This window comes from Mobula birostris, chromosome 12, assembly GCF_030028105.1.
Source record: "Mobula birostris isolate sMobBir1 chromosome 12, sMobBir1.hap1, whole genome shotgun sequence".
Taxonomy (NCBI): Eukaryota; Metazoa; Chordata; class Chondrichthyes; order Myliobatiformes; family Myliobatidae; genus Mobula; species Mobula birostris.
The window spans coordinates 111,334,515-111,356,826 of NC_092381.1; the positions used below are offsets into that span (position 1 = coordinate 111,334,515).

At 46.1% G+C, this 22,312-nt stretch overlaps 1 protein-coding gene across 1 annotated transcript in view; it reads right to left on the bottom strand.

The window, feature by feature from the left end:
• map3k10 (mitogen-activated protein kinase kinase kinase 10) overlaps positions 1–21,873 on the bottom strand; it is a 100,649-nt gene extending 78,776 nt beyond the window's left edge. The window contains exon 1 of the mRNA XM_072274488.1: positions 20,864–21,873. Coding sequence (XP_072130589.1) covers positions 20,864–21,608 — 745 coding nt within the window. The 5' untranslated portion in view covers positions 21,609–21,873. The remainder of the gene's footprint in view (positions 1–20,863) is intronic.
• Positions 21,874–22,312: the final 439 nt, after the last annotated feature.

Sequence of the window (22,312 nt, forward strand, 5' to 3'; positions counted from 1 at the left end):
AAGATGAAAGAACTGATTGAAGATATCAGAAGAGGTAAGACAAGGGAACACAAACGAATCCTCAAGGGATCAGAAGTGGAAAGAGTGAGCAATTTCAAGTTCCTGGGTGCCAATACCTCTGAGGTGGTATCTCTAACCTGGTCCCAACATATTCACGCAGCTATAAAGAAGGCAAGACAGCTGCGGTATTTCATTAGGAGTTTGAAGAGATTTGGTTGGTCAACTAAAACACTCAAAATCTTGTAGAGATGTACCATGGAGAGCATTCTGACAGATTGTCTCACTGTCTGGTATGCTGGGGGGGAGGGGGACTGAAAAAAAAAAACTAAAGTCGCAAAATTCATCAGCTCCATCTTGAGTACTAGCCTCTGTCATACCCAAGACATCTTCAAGGAGTGGTGCCTCAGAAGGGAGACATCCGTTATCATGGACCCCATCACCCAGGACATGCTCTCTTCCCAATGCTACCATCACAGAGGAGGCACAGGAGCCTGAATCACTCAATGATTCAGGAACAGCTCCTTCTCCTTGGCCATCAGATTTCTGAATGGACATTGAACCCATGAACACCACCTCACTTTTTAAAAATGTATATTTTTGTTTTTGCACAATTTAAATCTATTCGGTATACACATAAGTACTGCTGTAATTGATTTACTTTTTCTCCCCCCCTATATTATCACGTATTGCGTTGAACTGCTGCTGCTAAGTTAACAAACTTCACATCTTATGCCGGTGATAATAAATCTGAATCTTTTGCATTTGCAGTTTGCTGTCTTTTGCACACTTATTGTCTGTCAGCCATGCTGGGTCTGGTCATTCATTGATTCAATGATGGTTCGTGGATTTAGTGAGTATGCCGCAGGAAAATGAACCTCAGGATTATCTGTGGTGACATCTATGTACATTGATAAGAAACTTACTGTGAATTTTGGTGTGGAGGCACCACAGGCTGGTATGGAAACACCAATGCCCTTGAATGAAAAATCCTACAAAAAGCAGTGGATGCTGCCCAGTCCATCACAGGTAAAACCCTCCCCACACTGAGCACATCTACATGAAATGCTGTCACAGGAAAGCAGCATCCATCAGCAGACACCCCCACCACCCAGGACATGCTCTCTTCTCACTGCTGCCATTAGGAAGATGGTACAGGAGCCTCAGGACCCACACCACCAGGTTCAGGAACAGTTATTGCCCCACAACCATCAGGCTCCTGAACCAGTGTGGATAACTTCACTCACCACAATGAGCCTCAGGTCCCACACCACCAGGTTCAGGAACAGTTATTACCCTACAAACATCAGGCTCCTGAACCAGTGTGGATAACTTCACTGACCACAATGAGCCTCAGGTCCCACACCGCCAGGTTCAGGAACAGTTATTACCCCACAACCATCAGGCCCCTGAACCAGTGTGGATAACTTCACTCCCCACAATGAGCCTCAGGTCCCACACCACCAGGTTCAGGAACAGTTATTACCCCACAACCATCAGGCTCCTGAACCAGTGTGGATAACTTCACTCACCACAATGAGCCTCAGGTCCCACACCACCAGGTTCAGGAACAGTTATTACCCCACAACCATCAGCCTCCTGAACCAGTGTGGATAACTTCACTCACCACAATGAGCCTCAGGTCCCACACCACCAGGTTCAGGAACAGTTATCACCCCACAACCATCAGGCTCCTGAACCAGTGTGGATAACTTCACTCCCCACAATGAGCCTCAGGACCCACACCACCAGGTTCAGGCACAGTTATTACCCCTCAACCATCAGGCTCCTGAACCAGTGTGGATAACTTCACTCACCACAATGAGCCTCAGGTCCCACACCACCAGGTTCAGGAACAGTTATTACCCCACAACCATCAGCCTCCTGAACCAGTGTGGATAACTTCACTCACCACAATGAGCCTCAGGTCCCACACCACCAGGTTCAGGAACAGTTATCACCCCACAACCATCAGGCTCCTGAACCAGTGTGGATAACTTCACTCCCCACAATGAGCCTCAGGACCCACACCACCAGGTTCAGGCACAGTTATTACCCCTCAACCATCAGGCTCCTGAACCAGTGTGGATAACTTCACTCACCACAATGAGTCTCAGGTCCCACACCACCAGGTTCAGGAACAGTTATTACCCCACAACCATCAGGCTCCTGAACCAGTGTGGATAACTTCACTCACCACAATGAGTCTCAGGTCCCACACCACCAGGTTCAGGAACAGTCATTACTCTTCAACCATCATATTCTTGAACTGGGGGGACAACTTTACTCAACTTCATTTGGCCAGTCTTTGAACTGTTCCCACAACCAACTTTCAAGGACTCTTCATCTCGTATTCTCGATATTTATTGCTTATCTATTTTTTTTTTGTATTTGCACAGTGGTTCAATGCCCTAGTTGGGTGATGGTCTTTCATTGATTCTGTTATGGTTATTATTCTATGGATTTATTGAGTATGCCCTCAAGAAAATGAATCTCAGGTTGCATAATGTGACATTTGTGTACTTTGATAACAAATTTACTTTGAACTTCTACAGTGATCCCATTTTTATTCTCCCCATGGTCTACCTACACACCAGGGACAGCTTACCACAGTTGATTGGCTCACTGACCAACAAGGTGTTGAGACATGGGAAGAAACCAGAGCTTCTGGGGGAAGGAAATGTGTATAGTCTCAGGGAGAATGAGCAAACTCCACACGGACAGTGCCAAGTCAAACAGGAGGCCGTGCCTTGAGCCTGTCCATTGCGATCCATATCTTATCTCGTACCCTTGCCTCTCTTTAGCACTCAGCTCCTTCTGTGGAATCTGCTAACAGGACCCTTTTTAGGGAATGAGCTCTGAAAATATTTTGTAGATGACACAGTAGCATAACACCATAATAGCACCAATGACCCCGGTTCAATTCCTGCCACTGCCTGTGTGAAGTTCGCACATTCTCCCCACGACCACGTGGTGTTCCGGTTTCGATACGATATAGGAACAGCATTCCACCACTTGGCCCATCGAGCCTGCTCCACCATTTCATCACGGCTGATCCATTTTCCCTCTCAGCCCCAATCTCCTCCCCGTATTCCTTCATGCCCTGACTTGTCAGGAATCTGTCAGCCTCTGCATTAAATGTACCAAACGGCTTGGCCTCTACAGCTGCCTGTGGCAACAAATTCCACCGATTCACTACCTTCTGGCTAAAGAAATTCATCATCTCCATTCTAAATGGATGTCCCACTATTCTGAGGCTGTCCCCTCTGGTCTTAGAACACCCCCCCCCCACCTCAGGAAACATCCTCTCCTCATCCGCTCTATCGAGACCTTCCAACATTTGATAGGTTTCAATGAGGTCACCCCCATTCTTCTAAATTCCAGCGAGGACAGGCACAGAAGTATAAAACATTTCTCATATGATAAGCCTTTCAATCCCAGAATCATTTTCGTGAACCTCCTCTAAACCCTCTCCAATGTCAGCACATGCTTTCTCAGATAAAGGGCCCAAAATTGCTCACCATGCTCCAAGTGAGGCCTCACCAGTGCCCTATAAAGAGTCAACATTACATCCTTGCTTTGAAATTTTAGTCCTCTTGAAATGAATGCTAACACTGCATTTGCCTCCCTCACCATCAACTCAACCTGCAAATTAACTTTTCCTCCCACAATCCAAAAATATAGGGACCAGTAGATTAATTTCTCCCATGTCTAATTGGACATTTCAGGCTCATTGTGCCAGAAGGGCCTTTTTCACACTGTATCTCCAAAAAAAAAAGCCAAGAACACTTCATCTCATATAGAGCTTTCTGACCAAGTACCAGAACCTGGTGGCCTCTTATCACCAGTTTGTCTCACACAACTCACTTCTATTGTCTTCAGTAAGATGGCAGCACACTCGGACTACTACAGGTAACACCAACCAAAGGTGTTACTGCCTTTTTCTAAACTGTACTTGTTACGATCGCAAGACATTAGGAACTTAAAGAGTTGCACGTTAGCAGCGAGACTGAAGGAGCTAGGCTTGATGCGGATCACGCCACTGCCTGCGTCAGACAGGCACTGGTGCATGAAGATGGTGTGCAGTTGAACATTGTCTTAGTCGCAAGACCCCAATGGACATTGCTAATGTGGAATGCTGCATTGTTTAATTGGCAGATGGCAGGGAAGCTGCATGACCTCGGTTATAGCAAGGACTAGGCCTCAAACCACAGTGTAGCCTGTTTGTAGCCGTCTGGGGAGGGAGTCAGAAGTTCTCCACTGCGGCATCCTTGCAGGAGTTGGTGCTAACCTCCAGTGTTCTCGCGGCAGAAGATAAGATATATTGTGTTCGACTGTAGACTGCTGCAACAACCATAGACTCAGGGACTTGGACTGTATTTTTTTTGTATGTGACTGCATTTTACTGCTATCTTATATGTGGCTTGTGCTGTGTGTGATAGTTGGTATTGTGTTTTGCACCTTGGCCCTGGAGTAATGATGTCTCACTTGGCTGTATTCATGTATGGTTGAATGACAATCAAGACTGAATCTGAACTTCTATTCTGTGGTAATGATCAGGAGGGCCCCAGAAGATAAAGCCCTCAAGTTTGTTTCAAAATTCGGCTTTGAGGATCTGGTAAGGCCCTCGTCAAATGTTCAACGTTCCAAGTAAATTGTCAAAGTTCATAGAGGTCATTCTGTACTACCTGAGATTCATTTTCTTGAGGGCATTCACAGTAAATAGAAAGAAACAACGGAATCAATTAAAGAACCGCACACGACAGAGATGGACAACCAATGTGTAAGAGACAACAAACTGCAAATACAGAGGGGAAAAAATAAATAAACAAATAAGCAATAAGTAGAGAATACAGGCTGTAGAGTTCAATCCCATGAGCTGAGAGGTGTAACAAGCCACTCAAGACTCAATCACATTGGTGGGTCTGGAAGCAAAGACAGTCCACAGCAGGAAAGCAGAGGCCTCCTTCCCTGTGGGGCCACTGTTGGAATAAGCGGGTTTGAGATGATATGGTAATTTCGTGGCCAATTCCTTAATTACATCAGCCATGGTGGGATTTGAACCCTGGAATGCAAGCCTAAATCTTTGGGTTACTCTGCTTTGGAGGGTCGTGGAATCTGAATCATGAGGGCATTTTTAAAATATTGTTTTAAAAAGATTAGCTTTGTCATGTACATGGCAACATTGAAACATACAGTGAAATGTGTTACTTGTGTCAATTCAAACCAGTACAGATTGTGCTGGGGCAGCCCGGAACTTTCACCACACTTCCAGTGCCAATATAGCATGCTCACAACTCACTAACCCTAACCGGTACGTCTCTGGACTGTGGGAGGAAACCGAAGCACCCGGAGGAAACCCACGCAGTCACAGGGAGAACATACAAACTGCTCACAGACAGCGGCGCAAATCGCACCCCGATCAGTGGTCACTGGCGCCGTGACTGCGTTACATTAACTGCTACATTGTCATTCCGCCCTCGCACAGCCCTGCTGCTGTAAACCGACAAATTTCACCTCATGTTGGAGGTGATGGCTCATTGGTTCCACTTAATATCAGAGAATGTTTCCAGTATACAACCTGAAATTCTTACTCTTCACAGACATCCATGAAGCAGAAGAAAACCCCAAAGAATGAATGACATAAAAAAAATAACAGAAGCTAATTAATCTGCTTCTGCATCTGCTGCTCCCAATGCAGTCTGCTCCACCAGGTAAAAACAACTGCAGAAAGAGTGAGTTGCTGTGGTCAATGAGTGTACACTGTACCAAGTTCAACAAGTTCACTCAACATTCATCTTCTGACTGGACACACTGCAGCCTTTGAGACTTAACAACTTCCATGTGGACAGTTGAGCCACCAGTGATCAGGGCCACGGCGGATGTCCCACCTCAGTGCTTTTCTCCTTGCACGATCCTATCACCCCAACTCCTGTCACATCCGGAAATTTACCGAGCTCTGCTTTGAATTACTTTCAGAGTTTACAGACCTCCAGGGATGAGAACTCTGCACGCTCACTGCACTCTGGGTGAATGAACTGCTCATCTCTGCCTACACAAGATGCTGGAGAAACTCGTCAGGACTCGCCATTGACGCTACCTGACCTGCTGAGTTCCTCCAGCGTTTTGGCTGCATTGTTCAAGATGTCAAGAATCTGCAGAACCTCTTGTGGTCATTACCTCTTTCCTAAATGGGCGGGCCCATACTTTGAGCCTCTCTGCTTGACACTCCACAGCAAGAGGGCAAGATCCAACCTGCATCCAGCCTGTCCAGCCCCACAGAGATGCTGCAAGTCTCAATGAGATCTCATCCTAAGAAATAGGAGCAGGAGTCGGCCATCCGACCCATCGAGCCTGCCTCAGCATTCAATAAGATCATAAACTCATGCCCGTAAACTCAGCTCCATCTACCTGCCTTTTCCCCATAACCCTTAATTCTCCTACTATGTAAAAACCTATCTAACTGTATTTTAAATATATTTAGTGAAGAGGTCTCAACTGCTTCCCTGGGTATTGAATTCCACAGATTCACCACTCTGGAAAAAACAGTTTCTCCTCATCTCCGTCCTAAATCTTCTCCCTTGAATCTTGAGGCAATGTCCCCTAGTTCTAGTCTCACCTACCAATGGAAACAACTTTCCTACTTCAATCTTATCTATCCCTTTCAAAATTTTATATGTTTCTATAAGATCCCCTCTCATTCTTCTGAATTCCAGAGAGTATAGTCCCAGGCGACTCAATCTCTCCTCATAGGTTAACCTCTTCATCTCTGGAATCAACCTGGTGAACCTCCTCTGCACTGCCTCCAAAGCCAGTATATCCTTCCTCAAGTATGGAGACCAGAACTGCACACAGTACCCCAGGTGCGGCCTCACCAGTACCCTGCATAGTTGCAGCATGACCTCCCTGCTCTTGAATTCAATCCCTCTAGCAATGAAGGCCAACATTCTGTTTGCCTTCTTAATAACCTGTTGTACCTGCAAGCCAATTTTTTGCGATTCATGAACAAGCACTCCCAAGTCCCTCTGCATAACAGAATGCTGCAATCTTTCACCATTTAAATAATAATCTGCTCTTCTATTATTCCTTCCAAAGTGGATGATCTCACATTTACCAATGTTGTATTCCATCTGCCAGACCTTGGCCCACTCACTTAACCTATCTATACCCCTCTGCAGACTCGCCACATCCTCTCTACAATTTGCTTTTCCACTCAGTATAGTGTCATCAGCAAATTTTGCTACACTACACTCAGTCCCCTCTTCCAAATCATCAATGTAAATGGTAAACAGCTGCAGGCCCAGCACCGACCCCTGCGGCACCCCACTCACCACTGACTGCCAACCGGAGAAACACCCATTTATACCAACTCTCTGCCTTCTATTGGTTAACCAATCCACTATCCATGCCAATACACTTCCTCCGATTCCATGCATCCGTATATTATTTATAAGTCTCTTGTGCGGGACCTAATCGAACACCTTCTGGAAATCCAAGTATACGACATCCACCTGTTCCCCTCTATCCACTGCACTCATTATGTCCTCAAAGAACTCCAGTAAGTTTGTCAAACAGGACCTGCCCTTTCTGAATCCATGCTGCGTCTGTCTAATGGAACCACTCCTTTCCAAATGTTTCACTATTTCTTCCTTAATGACAGCTTCAAGCATTTTCCCAACTACAGATGTTAAGCTAACTGGCCTATAGTTGCCCATCTTTTGCCTACATCCGTTTTTAAAAAGTGGTGTGATATTTGCTGTCTTCCTATCTGCCGGGACCTGCCCAGAGTCTGGAGAATTTTGGTAAATGATTACCAATGTGTCTACTATAACCTCCGCCAGTTCCCATCAGGACCCTGGGATGCATCCCATCAGGACCAGGGGACTTATCCACCTTCAGGCCCTCTAGTTAGCTCATCACTATCTCTTTAGTGACAGTGATTTTATCCAGGTCCTCATCTCCCATTACGTCCATAACATCATTCTTTGGCATATTAGACATGTCCTCCACCATGAAGACCGACACAAAACAGTTGTTCAATGCCTCAGCCATTTCCTTATCACTCAATATCAATTTCCCCTTCTGGTCTTCCACTTTAGTGACCCTCTTCCACTTTATATATTTATAAAAACTTTTGCTATCTGTTTTTATATTTTGTGCTAATTTACTTTCATACTCTATCTTCCCTTACTTTATTTCTTGTTTAGTTGTTCTTTGTTGCTTTTTAAAGTTTTCCCAGTCCTTCAGTTTCCCACTACTCTTTGCAACTTTGAACACGAGCTTTTAATTTGATACTATCTTTTATTTCCTTAGTTATCCAAGGCTGGCTCTCCCCACACTTACTGTCCTTACTTTTGACTGGAATATACTTTTGTTGAGCACTGTGAAAAATCTCTCTGAAAGTATTCCACTGTTCCTCAAATGTCCTACCAAATTGCCTGTGCTTCCAATCCACATTAGTCAACTCCTCCCTCATCCTGTTGTAATCTCCCTTGTTCAAGCATAATACACTAGTTTTAGATCTAACTATTTCATCCTCCATCTGTATGCGAAATTTAATCATACTATGATCACTCTTTCCAAGAGGATCCCTGGCTACAAGATCGTTAATCTTACCTGTCTCATTGCACAGGACAAGATCTAAGATAGCATTTTCCCTTGTAGTTTCACTAACACGCTGCTTAAGAAATCCATCACGGATGCATTCTATGAAGTCCTCCTCAAGACTTCCTTGACCAACCTGATTCACCCAATCTACGTTGGAAGTTAGAATCCCCCATGACAATTGCCGTTTTGGTCTTACAAGCCTCAGTAATTTCTTGGTTAATTGCCTCTGCCACTGCAATATTTTTATTAGGTGGCCAATAGACAACTCCCACCAGTGATTTTTTCCCTTTACTATTCTTAATCTCTACCCAGATGGACTCAACATTCTGCTCCGTAGATCTTATATCGTCTCTCACAATCGCCCTGATCTCATCCTTAATTAAGAGTGCCACCCCACCTCCTCTGCCTTCCTGCCTATCTTTCCATATTACCTGATGCCCTCAGATTTAATTCCCAGTCATCTCCACCTTGCAACCAGGTTTCTGTAATGGCCACTAAATCATATGCCTTGGTACTGATCTGTGCCACAAGTTCACTAGCCTTGTTTCTAATACTACGGGCACTTAGATAAAGTGCCCTTATACTCATTGTCCTTTTTTGAATCTAGTGACCTATGCGATTTTTGCTTTTTACTTTTTTGCACTCTGCTCTTACTTTTTTCTTCACTAACTCTAGCTTTGGTCTCTGCATCACTTCCCTCTTCTTTTCTGTGTGGGTTCCCATCCCCCTGCCATAGACTGCAGATAATACCCGTCTAGTCCTCTCAAGCAGTCTACATTTGGGGTATTGTGAGCAGCTTTGGGCCCCATATCTAAGAAAGGATGTGCTGGTGTTGGAGAGGTCCCAAAGGAGTTTCACTAGAACAATCCGGGAACAAAAGGCCGTTTGATGGCTCTGGACCTCCACTTCCTCGAGTGGAGAATGATGGAAAAATATCACTGAAGTCTATTAAACATTGAAGGGCCTTTACAGAGTGGATGTGCCCCCCAGGGCTGTGTGCTGAGCCCACTGCAGTACACTCTGCTCACAAATGACCGCACGGCCGAACACATCGTCACCTTTGCCGATGACACAGCAGTAATGGGGCCCATCACCAACAACGATGAGACAGCCTGCAGATGAGAAGTGGAAGAGCTCAAGGCCATGTGCCAGGCAAATAACCTCTTCCTCAATAGCAACTAGACAAAGGAGATGGTTATCAACTTCAGGAAAATTTGCAGCACTCACACCCTTTTTTTTACAGCGATGGAAACTACGAGCAGTTTCAAACTCCTGTGGGTGCACATCCCGTACAACCTGACATGGTCCTAGAACACTTCTACACTTGAGGAAAGCTCACCAACACCTCTACTTTCCGAGGAGCTGGAACAGCGCTGGACTATGCACATTGTCACCCTACAGATGTGCAGTCGAGAGCATCACTGCACGGTACGGAAACTGAACTGTGGTGGACAGGAAGCCTCCACAACGGATAGTCGAAACTGCCCAATGCATTTCCGGCAGCAGCCTACCTGCCAGCAAAGACATAAATACAGAATGGTTGCAAAGAAAGGGCCAGTAACATCATGAGAGATCCCACCCACCTTGCTCATGGACTGTTTGTCCCACTCCCATCAGCGAGGAGGCTCCATAGCATGCACACCAGGACCACCAGACTCAAAAACAGTGACTTTCCCCAAGCAGTAAGGCTGATCAAAACCTCCACCCACTATTCCCAAATAATAATATTTTATTATTTCCTGTCCTGAGATGTTTCTGATCGCATCCACGATATCCTGAAGTGGGAAGGTGAACAGCCAGAGGTTGTGGTACATATTGGTACCAAATGAAAGTAGGTAGGAAAAGGGAGGAGGTCCTGAAAACACACTACAGGGAGTTAGGAAGGAAGTTGAGAAGCAGGACCTCAAAGGTAGTAATCTCGGGATTACTGCCTGTGCCACGTGACAAAGAATAGAGTGAGGTGGAAGATCAATGCGTGGCTGAGGCATTGAAACAGGGGGCAGGGATTCAGATTTCTGGATCATTGGGACCTCTTTTGGGGCAGGTGTGACCTGTACAAAAAGGATAGGTTGCACTTGAATCTGAGGGGGAACCAATATCCTGGCAGGGAGGATAATATCCAGGCTAAGGCTACTGGGGAAAATTTAAACTAGAATTGCTGGGGGGTGGGAACAGAACTGAAGAGACGGAGGAAGGGGTGGTTGGCTCACAAACAGAGAAAGCTTGGTGACAGTGCGAGAGGGAGGATAGGCAGGTGATAAAGAAGGGACACGCTCAGACCGATGGTTTGAGATGTGTCTATTTTAATGCAAGAAGCATCATGAACAAAGTGAATGAGCTTAGAGCGTGGATCAGTACTTGGAGCTATGATGTTGTGGCCATTACAGAGACTTGGATGGCTCAGGGGCAGGAATAACAGGGAGGGAGGCAAAAGAGGTGGGGCCTGGCACTGTAGATCAGAGATAGTGTCACGGCTGCAGAAAAGGAGGAAGTCAAGGAGAGGTTGTCCACTGAGTCTCTGCGGGTGAAAGTTAGAAACAGGAAGGGTTCAATACTCTACTGGGTGTTTTTTTTTATATATAGACCACCGAATAGTAACAGGACATCGAGGAGCAGATAGGGAGACAATTTCTATAAAGGTGTAATAATAACAGGGTTGTCATGGTGGTAGATTTTAATTTCCTAAATATTGATTGGCATGTCCATAGGGCAAGGGGTTTAGATGGGGTGAAGTTTGTTAGCTGTGTTTAGGAAGGTTTCTTGACACAGTATGTAGATAAGCATACAAGAGGAGAGGCTGTACTTGATCCGGTATTGGGAAATGAACCTGGTCAGGCGTCAGGTCTCTCATTGGGCGAGCATTTTGGAGATAGTGATCACAATGCAGTAAAGGGAAATATGAAGCTATCAGGCAGGAACTTGGAGGCATAAATTGGGAAGAGATGTTCTAAGGGAAATGTACAGCAGAATTGTGGCAAATGCTCAGGGGGTATTTGTGCGGCGTTCTGCAGAGGTATGTTCCAATGAGACGGAAAGGATGGTAGTGTACAGGAACCATGGTGTACAAAAGCTTACAAAAGGTTCAAAAAACTAGGTAATGATAGAGATCTAGAAGATTATAAGGCTAGCAGGAAGGTGTTTAAGAATGAAATTGGGAGAGCCAGAAGGGGCCATGAGAAGGCCTTGGCGAGCAGGATTAAAGAAAACCCCAAGGCATTCACATACTTGACGTGAGAGAATAGGACCAATCAAGTGTGACAGTGGAAAAGCGTGTATGGAACCGGAGGAGATAGCAGAGATACTTAATGAATACTTTGCTTCAGTATTCACTACAGAAAAGGATCTTGGCGAATGTAGGGATGACTTACAGCAGATTGAAAAGCTTAAGCATATAGACATTAAGAAAGAGAATGTGCAGGAGCTTTTGGAAAGCATCAAGTTGGATAAGTCGCCGGGACCGGATGAGATGTACCCCAGGCTACTGTGGGAAGCGAGGGAGGGAATTGCTGAACCTCTGGTGATGACCTTTGCATCATCAATGGGGACGGGAGAGGTTCTGGAGGATTGGAGGGTTGCGGATGTTGTTCCATTATTCAACAAAGGGAGTAGAGACAGCCCAGGAAATTATAGACCAGTGAGTCTTACCTCAGTGGTTGGTAAGTTGATGGAGAAGATCCTGAGAGGCAGGATTTATGAGCATTTGGAGAGGCATAATATGATTAGGAATAGTCAACATGGCTTTGTCAAAGGCAGGTCGTGCCTTACGAGCCTGAGTGAATTTTTTGAGGATGTGACTAAATACATTGATGAAGGAAGAGCAGTAGATGTAATGTATATGGATTTTCAGCAAGGCATTTGATAAGGTACTCCATGCAAGGCTTATTGAGAAAGTAAGGAGGTATGGGATCCAAGGGGACCTTGCTTTGTGGATCTGGAATTGGCTTGCCCACAGTAGGCAAAGAATGGTTGTTGACAGGTCATATTCTGCATGGAGGTCCGTGACCAGTGGAGTGCCTCAGGGATCTGTTCTGAGATCCCTTCTCTTCGTGATTTTTATAAATGACCTGGATGAGCAAATGGAGGGATAGGTTAGTAAATTTGCTGATGACACAAAGATTGGGTGTGTTGTGGATAGTGTGGAGGGCTGTCAGAGGTTACAGAGGGACATTGATGGGATGCAAAACTGGGCTGAGAAGTGGCAGATGGAGTTCAACCCAGGTAAGTGTGAGGTGGTTCATTTTGGTAGGTCAAATACGATGGCAGAATATAGTATTAATGGTCAGACTCTTGGTAGTGTGGAGGATCAGAGAGATCTTGGGGTCCGTGTCCATAGGACACTCAAAGCTGCTGTGCAGGTTGACTCTGTGGTTAAGAAGGCATACGGTGCATTGGCCTTCATCAATTGTGGGATTGAGTTTAAGAGACGAGAGGTAATGTTACAGCTATATAGAACACTGGTCAGACCCCACTTGGAGTACTGTGCTCAGTTCTGCTTGCCTCAGTACAGGAAGGATGTGGAAGCCATAGAAAGGGTGCAAAGGAGATTTACAAGGATGTTGCCTGGATTGGGAAGCATGCCTTATGAGAATAGGTTGAGTGAACTCGGCCTTTTCTCCTTGGAGCAACGGAGGATGATAGGTGACCTGATAGAGGTGCATAAGATGATGAGAGGTATTGATTGCGTAGATAGTCAGACGCTTTTTCCAGGGCTGAAATGGCTAGCACGAGAGGGCACAGTTTTAGACGCCAGGAAGTAGGTATAGAGGAGATGTCAGGGGTAAGTTTTTTTTTTTTTACGCAGGGAGTGGTGCTGCAAAAAAAACTTCATGACATATGTGAGTGATGATAAACCAGATTCTACTGTAGACTGAGAGTGGGAAGGGACAGGTAGAGGGGAATCATGGTTGGGAAAAGAGGAAGGGAGAGGAGAGGAAGCAAGAAGCACCAGAGAGACATTGTGTGACAATCAATAAATCAATTGTTTGAAATCAAATGACCTTGCCTGGTTTCTCAGGGCTGGGTGTGTCTGTATCCACGCCACCCCAGCCCACTCCTTACCTGTCCCACATCCCTCCCATAATGCTCCACCCTCCCCATTCCCAACATCCTTTGCTCCTGTCAGATTTACAAACTCACTTTCCACTCCACGTCGACAAATACGATAACATACGTTACTCAAGTCTCTCATCATGCAACAATACGCTGCTTTTCCTGGTTTATATTCTGTTGCACCTGCCATGTCCTTACCCATTGACTTGGCTTCAGTATATGCAAGTGCAGTGGTTATCAAACGCCTTACTGTGCCAGTGATCAGGATTCAATTCCTGCTGCTTTCAGCAAGGAGGCTGTACGTTCTCCTCGCAATCGTCTGGGTGTTCCGATTTCCTTCCCCATTCCGAAGATGTACAGTGAGGCAGACAGCACTTAGTAAATGCACCCATTTACTTACACTCACACACACCCCAGACACACAGACACACACACACTCTTGTCACTCTGCTGTCATTCTGCTGAGTGCAAGTACTTCAATGCCTATCCCCATATACTCTCACAATGGGCCCTAAACTGAGCTGATGGGCTCTGGTTGTCTTTATGGTGCCTTTTCCGATATGAAAGGCGAAATATTCCATTTCTATAGTGATGGAGCTGTGTAAATGTGTATATGTCGTTTGCACACTGTATTTAAGGGAGCTACTTCTGTTTATTTTGTAATATGATTGTAACTCATTGTGGGGTGCATCATATACTAATTCATGTGTAGTCGGAAGTTAACTTTGCGGGTAATCAGAGACGATCTGACATCGAACCTAACAAAAGGAGCTCTTCACCCTCACTGAGGGAGAGAGATCTGGGCTGCCAGGAGTTCTCACAGGACGTAACAGGTGCAGAGCTATTATTGTGTTTTCTGGTACAGTAGATTCCTTTTTTGTAAACATTGGCACTACTTTCACTAATTTTTCTGTAAGTTTGATTTTTGATGCAACTATTAAACACCCTTGCACTAAAGTGCTAAGCTACTGCAGCTATCTTGTCTTTAGTCATAACCCACATATCCAACACACAGATCAGTGAGTTGTGGGCACACTACGTTGGTGCTGGAAACTTGCGGGCTGCCCCCTGTACATCCTCTCAATTGTGACGGTTGCTGACGCAAACAGCACATTTCACTGTAGATTCGATCTACATATGACAAATAAAACTAATCCTTGCCCCCGTTAACATCCTCCTTCCTGATTCAGTATCACCGATATCGCGCTGTTAACAAATTGGAAATATGACATTTGTTCCTCTTAGCCAATGGGTGACACAAACCATAAGTGGCCAGTGTCCAATCACCAATCAGGGATCAACTTCATTTGCCGTACACTTCGACATGGTTTGGGAACTTACCCACCCTGTGTGCCCTGCCTGAGAACAACATCTCGGTCATGTCACTAAATAACCTTCAACACCAACTTTCATTTTGTTACCAATCTCTTGTGTCAGAACTTCCCTTACGGTGGAGCAGTGCCTCAGAAAAATGGTTTCCATCATTAAGGACCCCCACCACCCAGGACATGCCCTCTTCTCATTGTTACCATCAGGGAGGAGGTACAGGAGCCTGAAGACACACACTCAATGATTCAGGAACAGCTTTTTCTCTGCTATCTGATTTCCAAATGGACATTGAACCCATAAACACTACCTCAATGCTTTCTTTTTATATAATTTCTGTTTTTGTACTGCCCATCTTAATTTAACTATTTAATACACATATATACTACTGTAATTTATCATGTATTGCATTGTACTGCTGCCGCAAAGTTAACAAGTTTCACATGTGCCGGTGATATTAAACCTGATTCTGATAAAAGCCAACCGAAAATCTAAATCTATTCTGCTAATCACATACTCCTAGGCTGGTGGATCAGTCAAGCGTTATTTCCCGTCATAAACCCATGTTGAATCTGCCCAGTCCTGTGAAGTTGAGTTAGTGCACCTTTTGTAACGTATGCCTGCGTCCCTCTGCTACTGACACGATGTTATCAGGCTGCTAGCTCCCCAGGGATCTTTTCCCTTCGTTTCTTAAATAAAACGTACAACAGGACAGCACCGGACAGGCCATTTGGCCCAAAATGTCAATCTGATCATGAATCCAACTCCTAACTATGCTCCTGCATCCACATCCCTTCATTCCCTTTGTACACCTGTCGATCTGAAAGCCTCAAACTATAAATTGTCTTCTTCCACTAACCCATTCCAGACACCCAAACTCACTACGTACAAAAACCTTGCCCCTCACTTCACCTTCAAACTTCCCCCTGCCTGCACGCCCTCCCCCAACCTTAAAAGCCTGTTCTCCGATTGTTGACAGTTCTATCCAGGGCAAATTATGCTGACTGCGAACACCACTGTCTATGCTTCTCCTAATTTTGAAAACCTGCATCAGGTGTCAGAAACACAATCAGGTTAAACATCACTGGCATTTGTCATGAAATGTGTTGTTTTGCAGCAGCAGCACATTGCAAGGCACAATAAAAAATATAAACTACAATAAGAAATAGATATTATTACCTGGGTTTGTACATTTGTTTCTATTAGCCTACTTATAAAATGGGTGATGGGGTGGAGGTACGTCTCTACCAAAGGAGGTGAAAGGCGCTCCTTCCCTCCGCTAGACTGTAGATCACCCCTGGGCAGGTGTAGCCCCTCCACCACCACTGATCAGGGTGAAGTGACCATGGGAGCAGGTGGTGGATGGTCGTATGAGCAGCCGGTGCATATCACAAGTCCTGGTTATGCGACCACTGACGCCGGGCAGACAGTCTCTGAAGAGTGTTGATAATGGCGGGGTCACCCATCTTGTAAAGACACTGCCCAGAAGGCGGCAATGGCAAACCACTTTTGTGGAAATATTTGCCCATAACAATCATGGTCATGGAAAGACCACGATCGCCCACGCCATACGACTCGGCACATAATGAATGTGTCCATGCCGACCTGTCTTTCATCCCACTCCCATCGATCATAGCCCTCCATACCCCTACCATCCACGTACCTATCCAAACTTCTCTTAAACGTTGAAGTCGAGCTCACATGCACCACCTGCACTGGCAGCTCGTTCCACACTCTCACCACCCTCTGAGTGACGTTTCCCCTCATGTCACCTCTCATCCTTAACCCATGACCTCTAGCTCTAGTCTCACCCAATCTCAGTGAAGGTGGCCCGCTTTAATTATCTACATGGAAAACCTACAGCGATTCCCTATCCACTTCCCGCTGTGTTGGGAAAGCTGAAAATACGGACAAGGTTCCCTCCCTTGTCACTCTCTGTTTTCTCCCCCACCCCCCATCAGGCAGGAGATACAAAGGTTCGAGGAGGTGTACCACTAGGCTTAAGGATAGCTTCTACCCTGCTGTTACCAGACTCTTGAAGAAACCTCATACACACCAAAAGATGAAATAAAGATAAATTTTTTTTTTGGAAATAAAGGTTGATTGAAAGTGGTGGCCCAGATTGATAGGGCTATAAAGAAAGCTTTTGGCACACTGGCTTTCATAAATCAACGCTCTGAGAACAGCAGATGGGATGTTATGTCGAAGTTGTATAAGACATTGGAAAGACCTTATTTGGAGTATTGTGTGCAGTTTTGGTCACCTATCTACAGGAAAGATGTCAATAAAGTTGAAAGAGAGCAGAGAAAATTTACAAGGATGTTGCTGGGGGACTGGAACACCTGAGTTATAAGGAAAGATTGAATAGGTTAGGACTTTATTCCTTGGAACGTAGAAAATTGAGGGGAGATTCAATTGAGGCATACAAAATTATGAGGGACTACAACCAGAGGTCATGGTTAAGGGTGAAAGGTGAAAATTTTAAGGGGAACACGAGGGGAAACTTCTTAGCTTGGAGGGTGGTTACCCTCTAAGCAAAGAATGAGCCGCCGTGCAAGTGGTGCACGCAAGCTCGATTTCAATGTTTGAGAGAAGTTTGGATAGGTACGTGAATGGGAGTGGCATGGACAGCTATGGCCCCAGCGCATTCTGCTTTTCCTTCTACCACCTCCATGCACTTGTGTATGGCGTGATCCGTCCAGGTGGCACGCTGATCAAAAGCCCTTCACATGACAGTAATAACGAGGCAGCACGGTAGCGTAGCGGTTAGCACAACGCTTTACAGTACCAGCGACCCGGGTTCAATTCCCATCACTGCCTGCGAGGAGTTTGTATGTTCTCCCTGTGACTGTGTGAGTTTTCTCCGGATGCTCCAGTTTCCTCCTACAGTCCAAAGATGTCCCATTTGGTAGTGAATTGGTGATTGTAAGTTCTCCCGTGATCAGGTTTTGGTTAAATCGGGGGGGGGGGTTGCTAGGTGGCAGGGTTTGAAGGACCAGGAAGGTCTGTCCCGTGCTGCATCTTCAAAGTATGTATACTTTCTACAACCCTGAGATCCATCTCCTTACGGGCAGCCAAAAGAAAATCTCAATAAAATGGGAAAATAAAATAAACCAAGAGATTCTGCAGATGCTAGAATTCCAGAGCAACACACACAAAATGCCGGGAGAACTCAGCAGGTCAGACAGCATCTGTGGAGGGGGATAAGTAGATGTTGTTTCAGGCTGAGAACTTCCTTTCTGCCCTTCTGATTTTAATCATCCCTCGCCCAAGAAAAAGACTATGTGATTTCATCCTGCCTATGCCCCTCCTGACCATGAGATATAGGAGCAGGATTTGGCCATTTGGCCCACCAAGTCTGCTCTGCCATTTCACCATGGCTGATCCATTTTCCCTCTCAGCCCCAGTCTCCTGTTGTCTCCCCATTTCCCTTCGTCCCCTGACCAATCAAGAATCTATCAGCCTCTGCTTTAATGACTTAGCCTTCCCAGCGGCCCGTGGCAAAGAATTCCACAAATTCACCACCCTCTGGCTAAAGGAAATCCTCATCTCCAGTCTAAGAGGACATCCCTCTATTCTGAGGCTGGCCCCTCTGGTGTTAGACTCCTTCACCGTCGGAAACATCCAATCTATCGAGGCCTTTCAACATTCAATAGGTTCCAAAGAGATTCTCACCCCCCCCCCATTCATCTGAATTCCAGTGAGTAAAGGCCCAGAGCCATCAAACACCTCTCATATGACAAGCCTTTCAATCCCAGAACCATTTTCATGAACCTCCTTTGAAACCTCTCCAACGTCAGCACATCCTTTCTCAGATAAGGGGCCCAAAGCTACTCAGATATTCCAAGTGAGGTCTTACCAGTGTTTTATAAAGCCTCTAAATTACATTCTTGTTTTTATACTCTAGTCCTCTTGAAATGAATGCTAACATCACATTTGTCTTCCCCACCAGACTCAACCTGCAAATTAACCTTCAGGGAATCCTGCACAACTCACAATTCCCTTTGCACCTCGGATTTTTCAATTTTCTCTCCATTTGGAAAATAGTCTACTCTTTTATTTCTTCTACCACAGCGCGTGACCATACACTTCCCGACACTGTATTCTACCTGCCACTTCTTTGTCCATTCTCCTAATCTGTCTAAATCCTTCTGAAGCCTCTCTGCCTCCTCAACACTACCTGCCCCTCCATCTATCTTCATAACATCCACAAACTTGGCCACAAAGTCATCAACTCCACCATCCAAAGCACTGACATCTCCTTCTATCAGGCAAGCCCTCAGCCCCAAACACAAACATGAGAAAACGTGCAGAGACTGGAAATCCAAAAGAACAAAAGTAAAATACTGCAGGAACTCAGCAGGCCAGGCAGCATCTATGGACATGAATAAACAGTCAACGTGACAGGCCGAGGACTGAGAAGGAAGGGGGGGGAGATGTCAGAATAAAAAGGTGAGTAGGGATGGGGGGAGGGAAAGAGGCTAGCTGGAAGGTGATAGGTGAGCACATAGACGAGGAACCAGAGGGCAGCAGAGACTAGAGAGGAGGAGCAATGAGAGAGTTTCACCGAACTCCCGTTTAAGAGAATATTTAAGCTTCTTCCAGGTAGGCATCCTTCGAAGAGACTGCACAGTGAAGTGGCCATCCATAAACACGAGAAAATAGAGGAATATGAGGGGTGTAGGCAGCACATAGGCCCCCCCCACACAAAAGGGGTTGGTGCTGAAAACAAGAGAGCGTACATTTAAGCTCAGAAGAGAGAGATTTATAAGGAGGATGAGGGCGAGATTCACAGAAAGGGTGGTAGTGATCTGCCAGGAATATCATGAAAGAAAGGTTACAGGGAGAAGGCAGGAGAATGGAGTTGAGAAGGATAATAAATTAGCCATGAGGGAACGGCAGAGCAGACTCGATGAGCTGAATGGCCTAATTCCACTCCTATATCTTATGGTCTTGAATAGTGGCTGGGAGAGAGAGAGGGGGAGGGGGAGCATATTTGCCATATGTCAATGTGTTCAGTTTTTGATGGTCTCTTTGCTATTGCATGGTGGATGCTGGGGAGCTGATACTTTCTTGGTGGATCAAGTGGGGGGAGGGTGGGTGCTTTTGCTGCTACTTGTGCATGGGAGGGGAGGGAGGCTTTGGGGTTCAAATATTTTTCTGTCATTCATTCTTTGGGGTCTTTTCCCCCTCTCTGTTTCATGGATGTCTGTGAAAAGTAAGAATTTCAGCCTGTATACTGTATACAGTCTCTAATATTAAATTGTCTGTGAGGAGTAAGAATTTCAGCCTGTATACTGTATACAGTCTCTAATATTAAATTGTCTGTGAAGAGTACGAATTTCAGGTTGTATAATGTATACATTCTCTAATATTAAATTGTTTGTGAAGAGCAAGAATTTCAGGCTGTATACAGTATACAGTCTCTAATATTGAATTGTCTGTGATGAGTACGAATTTCAGGCTGTATACATTCTCTGATATTAAATTGTCAGTGAAAAGAGTAAGAATTTCAGGCTGTATACTGTATACAGTCTCTGATATTAAATTGTCTGTGAACAATAGTAATTTCAGGTTGTGTACTGTATACAGTCTCTGATAGTAAATTGTCTGAGTAAGAATTTCAGACTGTGTACTGTATACAGTCTCTGATATTAAATGGAACCGTTGGCGGATCAGTGCCTGGAGAGGGGCTGCGGGCCAAACGTGGGCAGATAGAGCCAGCTGACTGGGCAAAGAGGTCAACATGGACGAGTAGGCCGAATGGCCTATTCTGTGACCGCGCATTCAAACACCGGCGCAAGCCGTGCTGCTGGAGAGTTGCGAAACCACGAAGACTTGAATATAACCAACACTCGCGTCACCGGCCGGTGCCCGTACTTACTGTTGCTGGATTTCAGGTCCCGGTGTATCACCGGAACCAAGGCTTCGTTATGGAGGTAGTTCATGCCTCTTGCGATCTGCACCGCCCAGTTGACCAGGACATGAGGGGGCACCTTCCTACCGGCCAGAGCTCGGTTTAAGGCTCCACCGCGGGCATACTCCATCACCAGGCACAGGTTGGGTTCCTTCAGACACACTCCCTTCAGCAGGATGACGTTGGGATGCCTCAGCATGCCGAACAGCCGAGCCTCCTTACGGACATTGTCCGCCGTCACGCTGATGTCCTCGTCCGGGTCTTGCCTGGCCGCTTTCACCGCCACCTCGTCGTTCCTCCACAGCCCCTTGTACACCTTGCCGAAGCCCCCGACACCGATGATCTCCTCCAGGAGCAACTCGTCGAAGTCAATGACCGGCGGAGAGGGAAGGTCCCGGCTGAGCTGCGCCCGGTTACTCACGTAGTTACTGGGGAAGATGCCCACCTTGTCCTTGATCTTGCCCGTCCACCAGCCCTCGTCCCCGGACACGGTGGAGTCCTGGGACAGCAGCTCGACCAGGTCACCCCGGCGCAGGGTCAGCTCCTCATCCGCCGTCGACTCGTAGTCGAACACCGCCGTCCAGAAGCCGGGGGCAGCCTGCTGCGGGGCTTGCCTCTGTGGGTCCCCATTGCATGAGGTCGCCTCTGCAGCTGGGGACCCACTGCAATTCATCGCTGCTGGCTCCATTGCAAAAAATCCCGACTTGTGCATCCATGCACCGGGCTGGCCATTGAGTCCTGGGGCTGGTTTAATGAAAGCCTTGTGCTGTTCGCCGTATCTCCAGCCTCGAGAAGCCGCGCAACCTTTCCCTCGGCATAAGGCGTCTTATTTTATTGTCCTCCCTTTTATTCTTTTGCATTGCATTATTTTCAAGAAGACTTAACCCCCGGCACCCCACAAAAAAGATTTAAAAGGTCACTACTTCCGCGTTGAAATAAACAAGGGTTCCGTTCTGGATGCGGCTTGTCACAGCGCCCCGGGGCTCTCAGCTGTTACATGGGAACCCGGCGGCGCAGTGCTTCCTGGGAGCTGTAGTTCTCTATCCAGGACTGACGAAACCGCTGTGAAGCTTCAAGGACTACAACTCCCAGGGAACAACGTGTCGCGCCGCTCTTCAGCCGCTCCGCACCCCGCTCAGGGCACCAAATGGGATGGGCCTCCAGGTGAATGACACCCAACATTACCCAATAAACGCCAAGAAATCTGGCAACGCGTTCTAATTGGCACGACCTTGCACCAATGTAAGCGGTAGAGGGCGGGCTCTTTACGAAACTGGTTAATTGACATTGTGCGTGTAGTTAAAAAGCAGAATGCAAATAAAAATGTTCGTGAGCTTTTCTTGCTTTATTTCAGTTTAGCACTCTCTGTTCTTGAGCTAAATCTCGGTTTTATCAATATTGGGTTGAGTAAAAGCA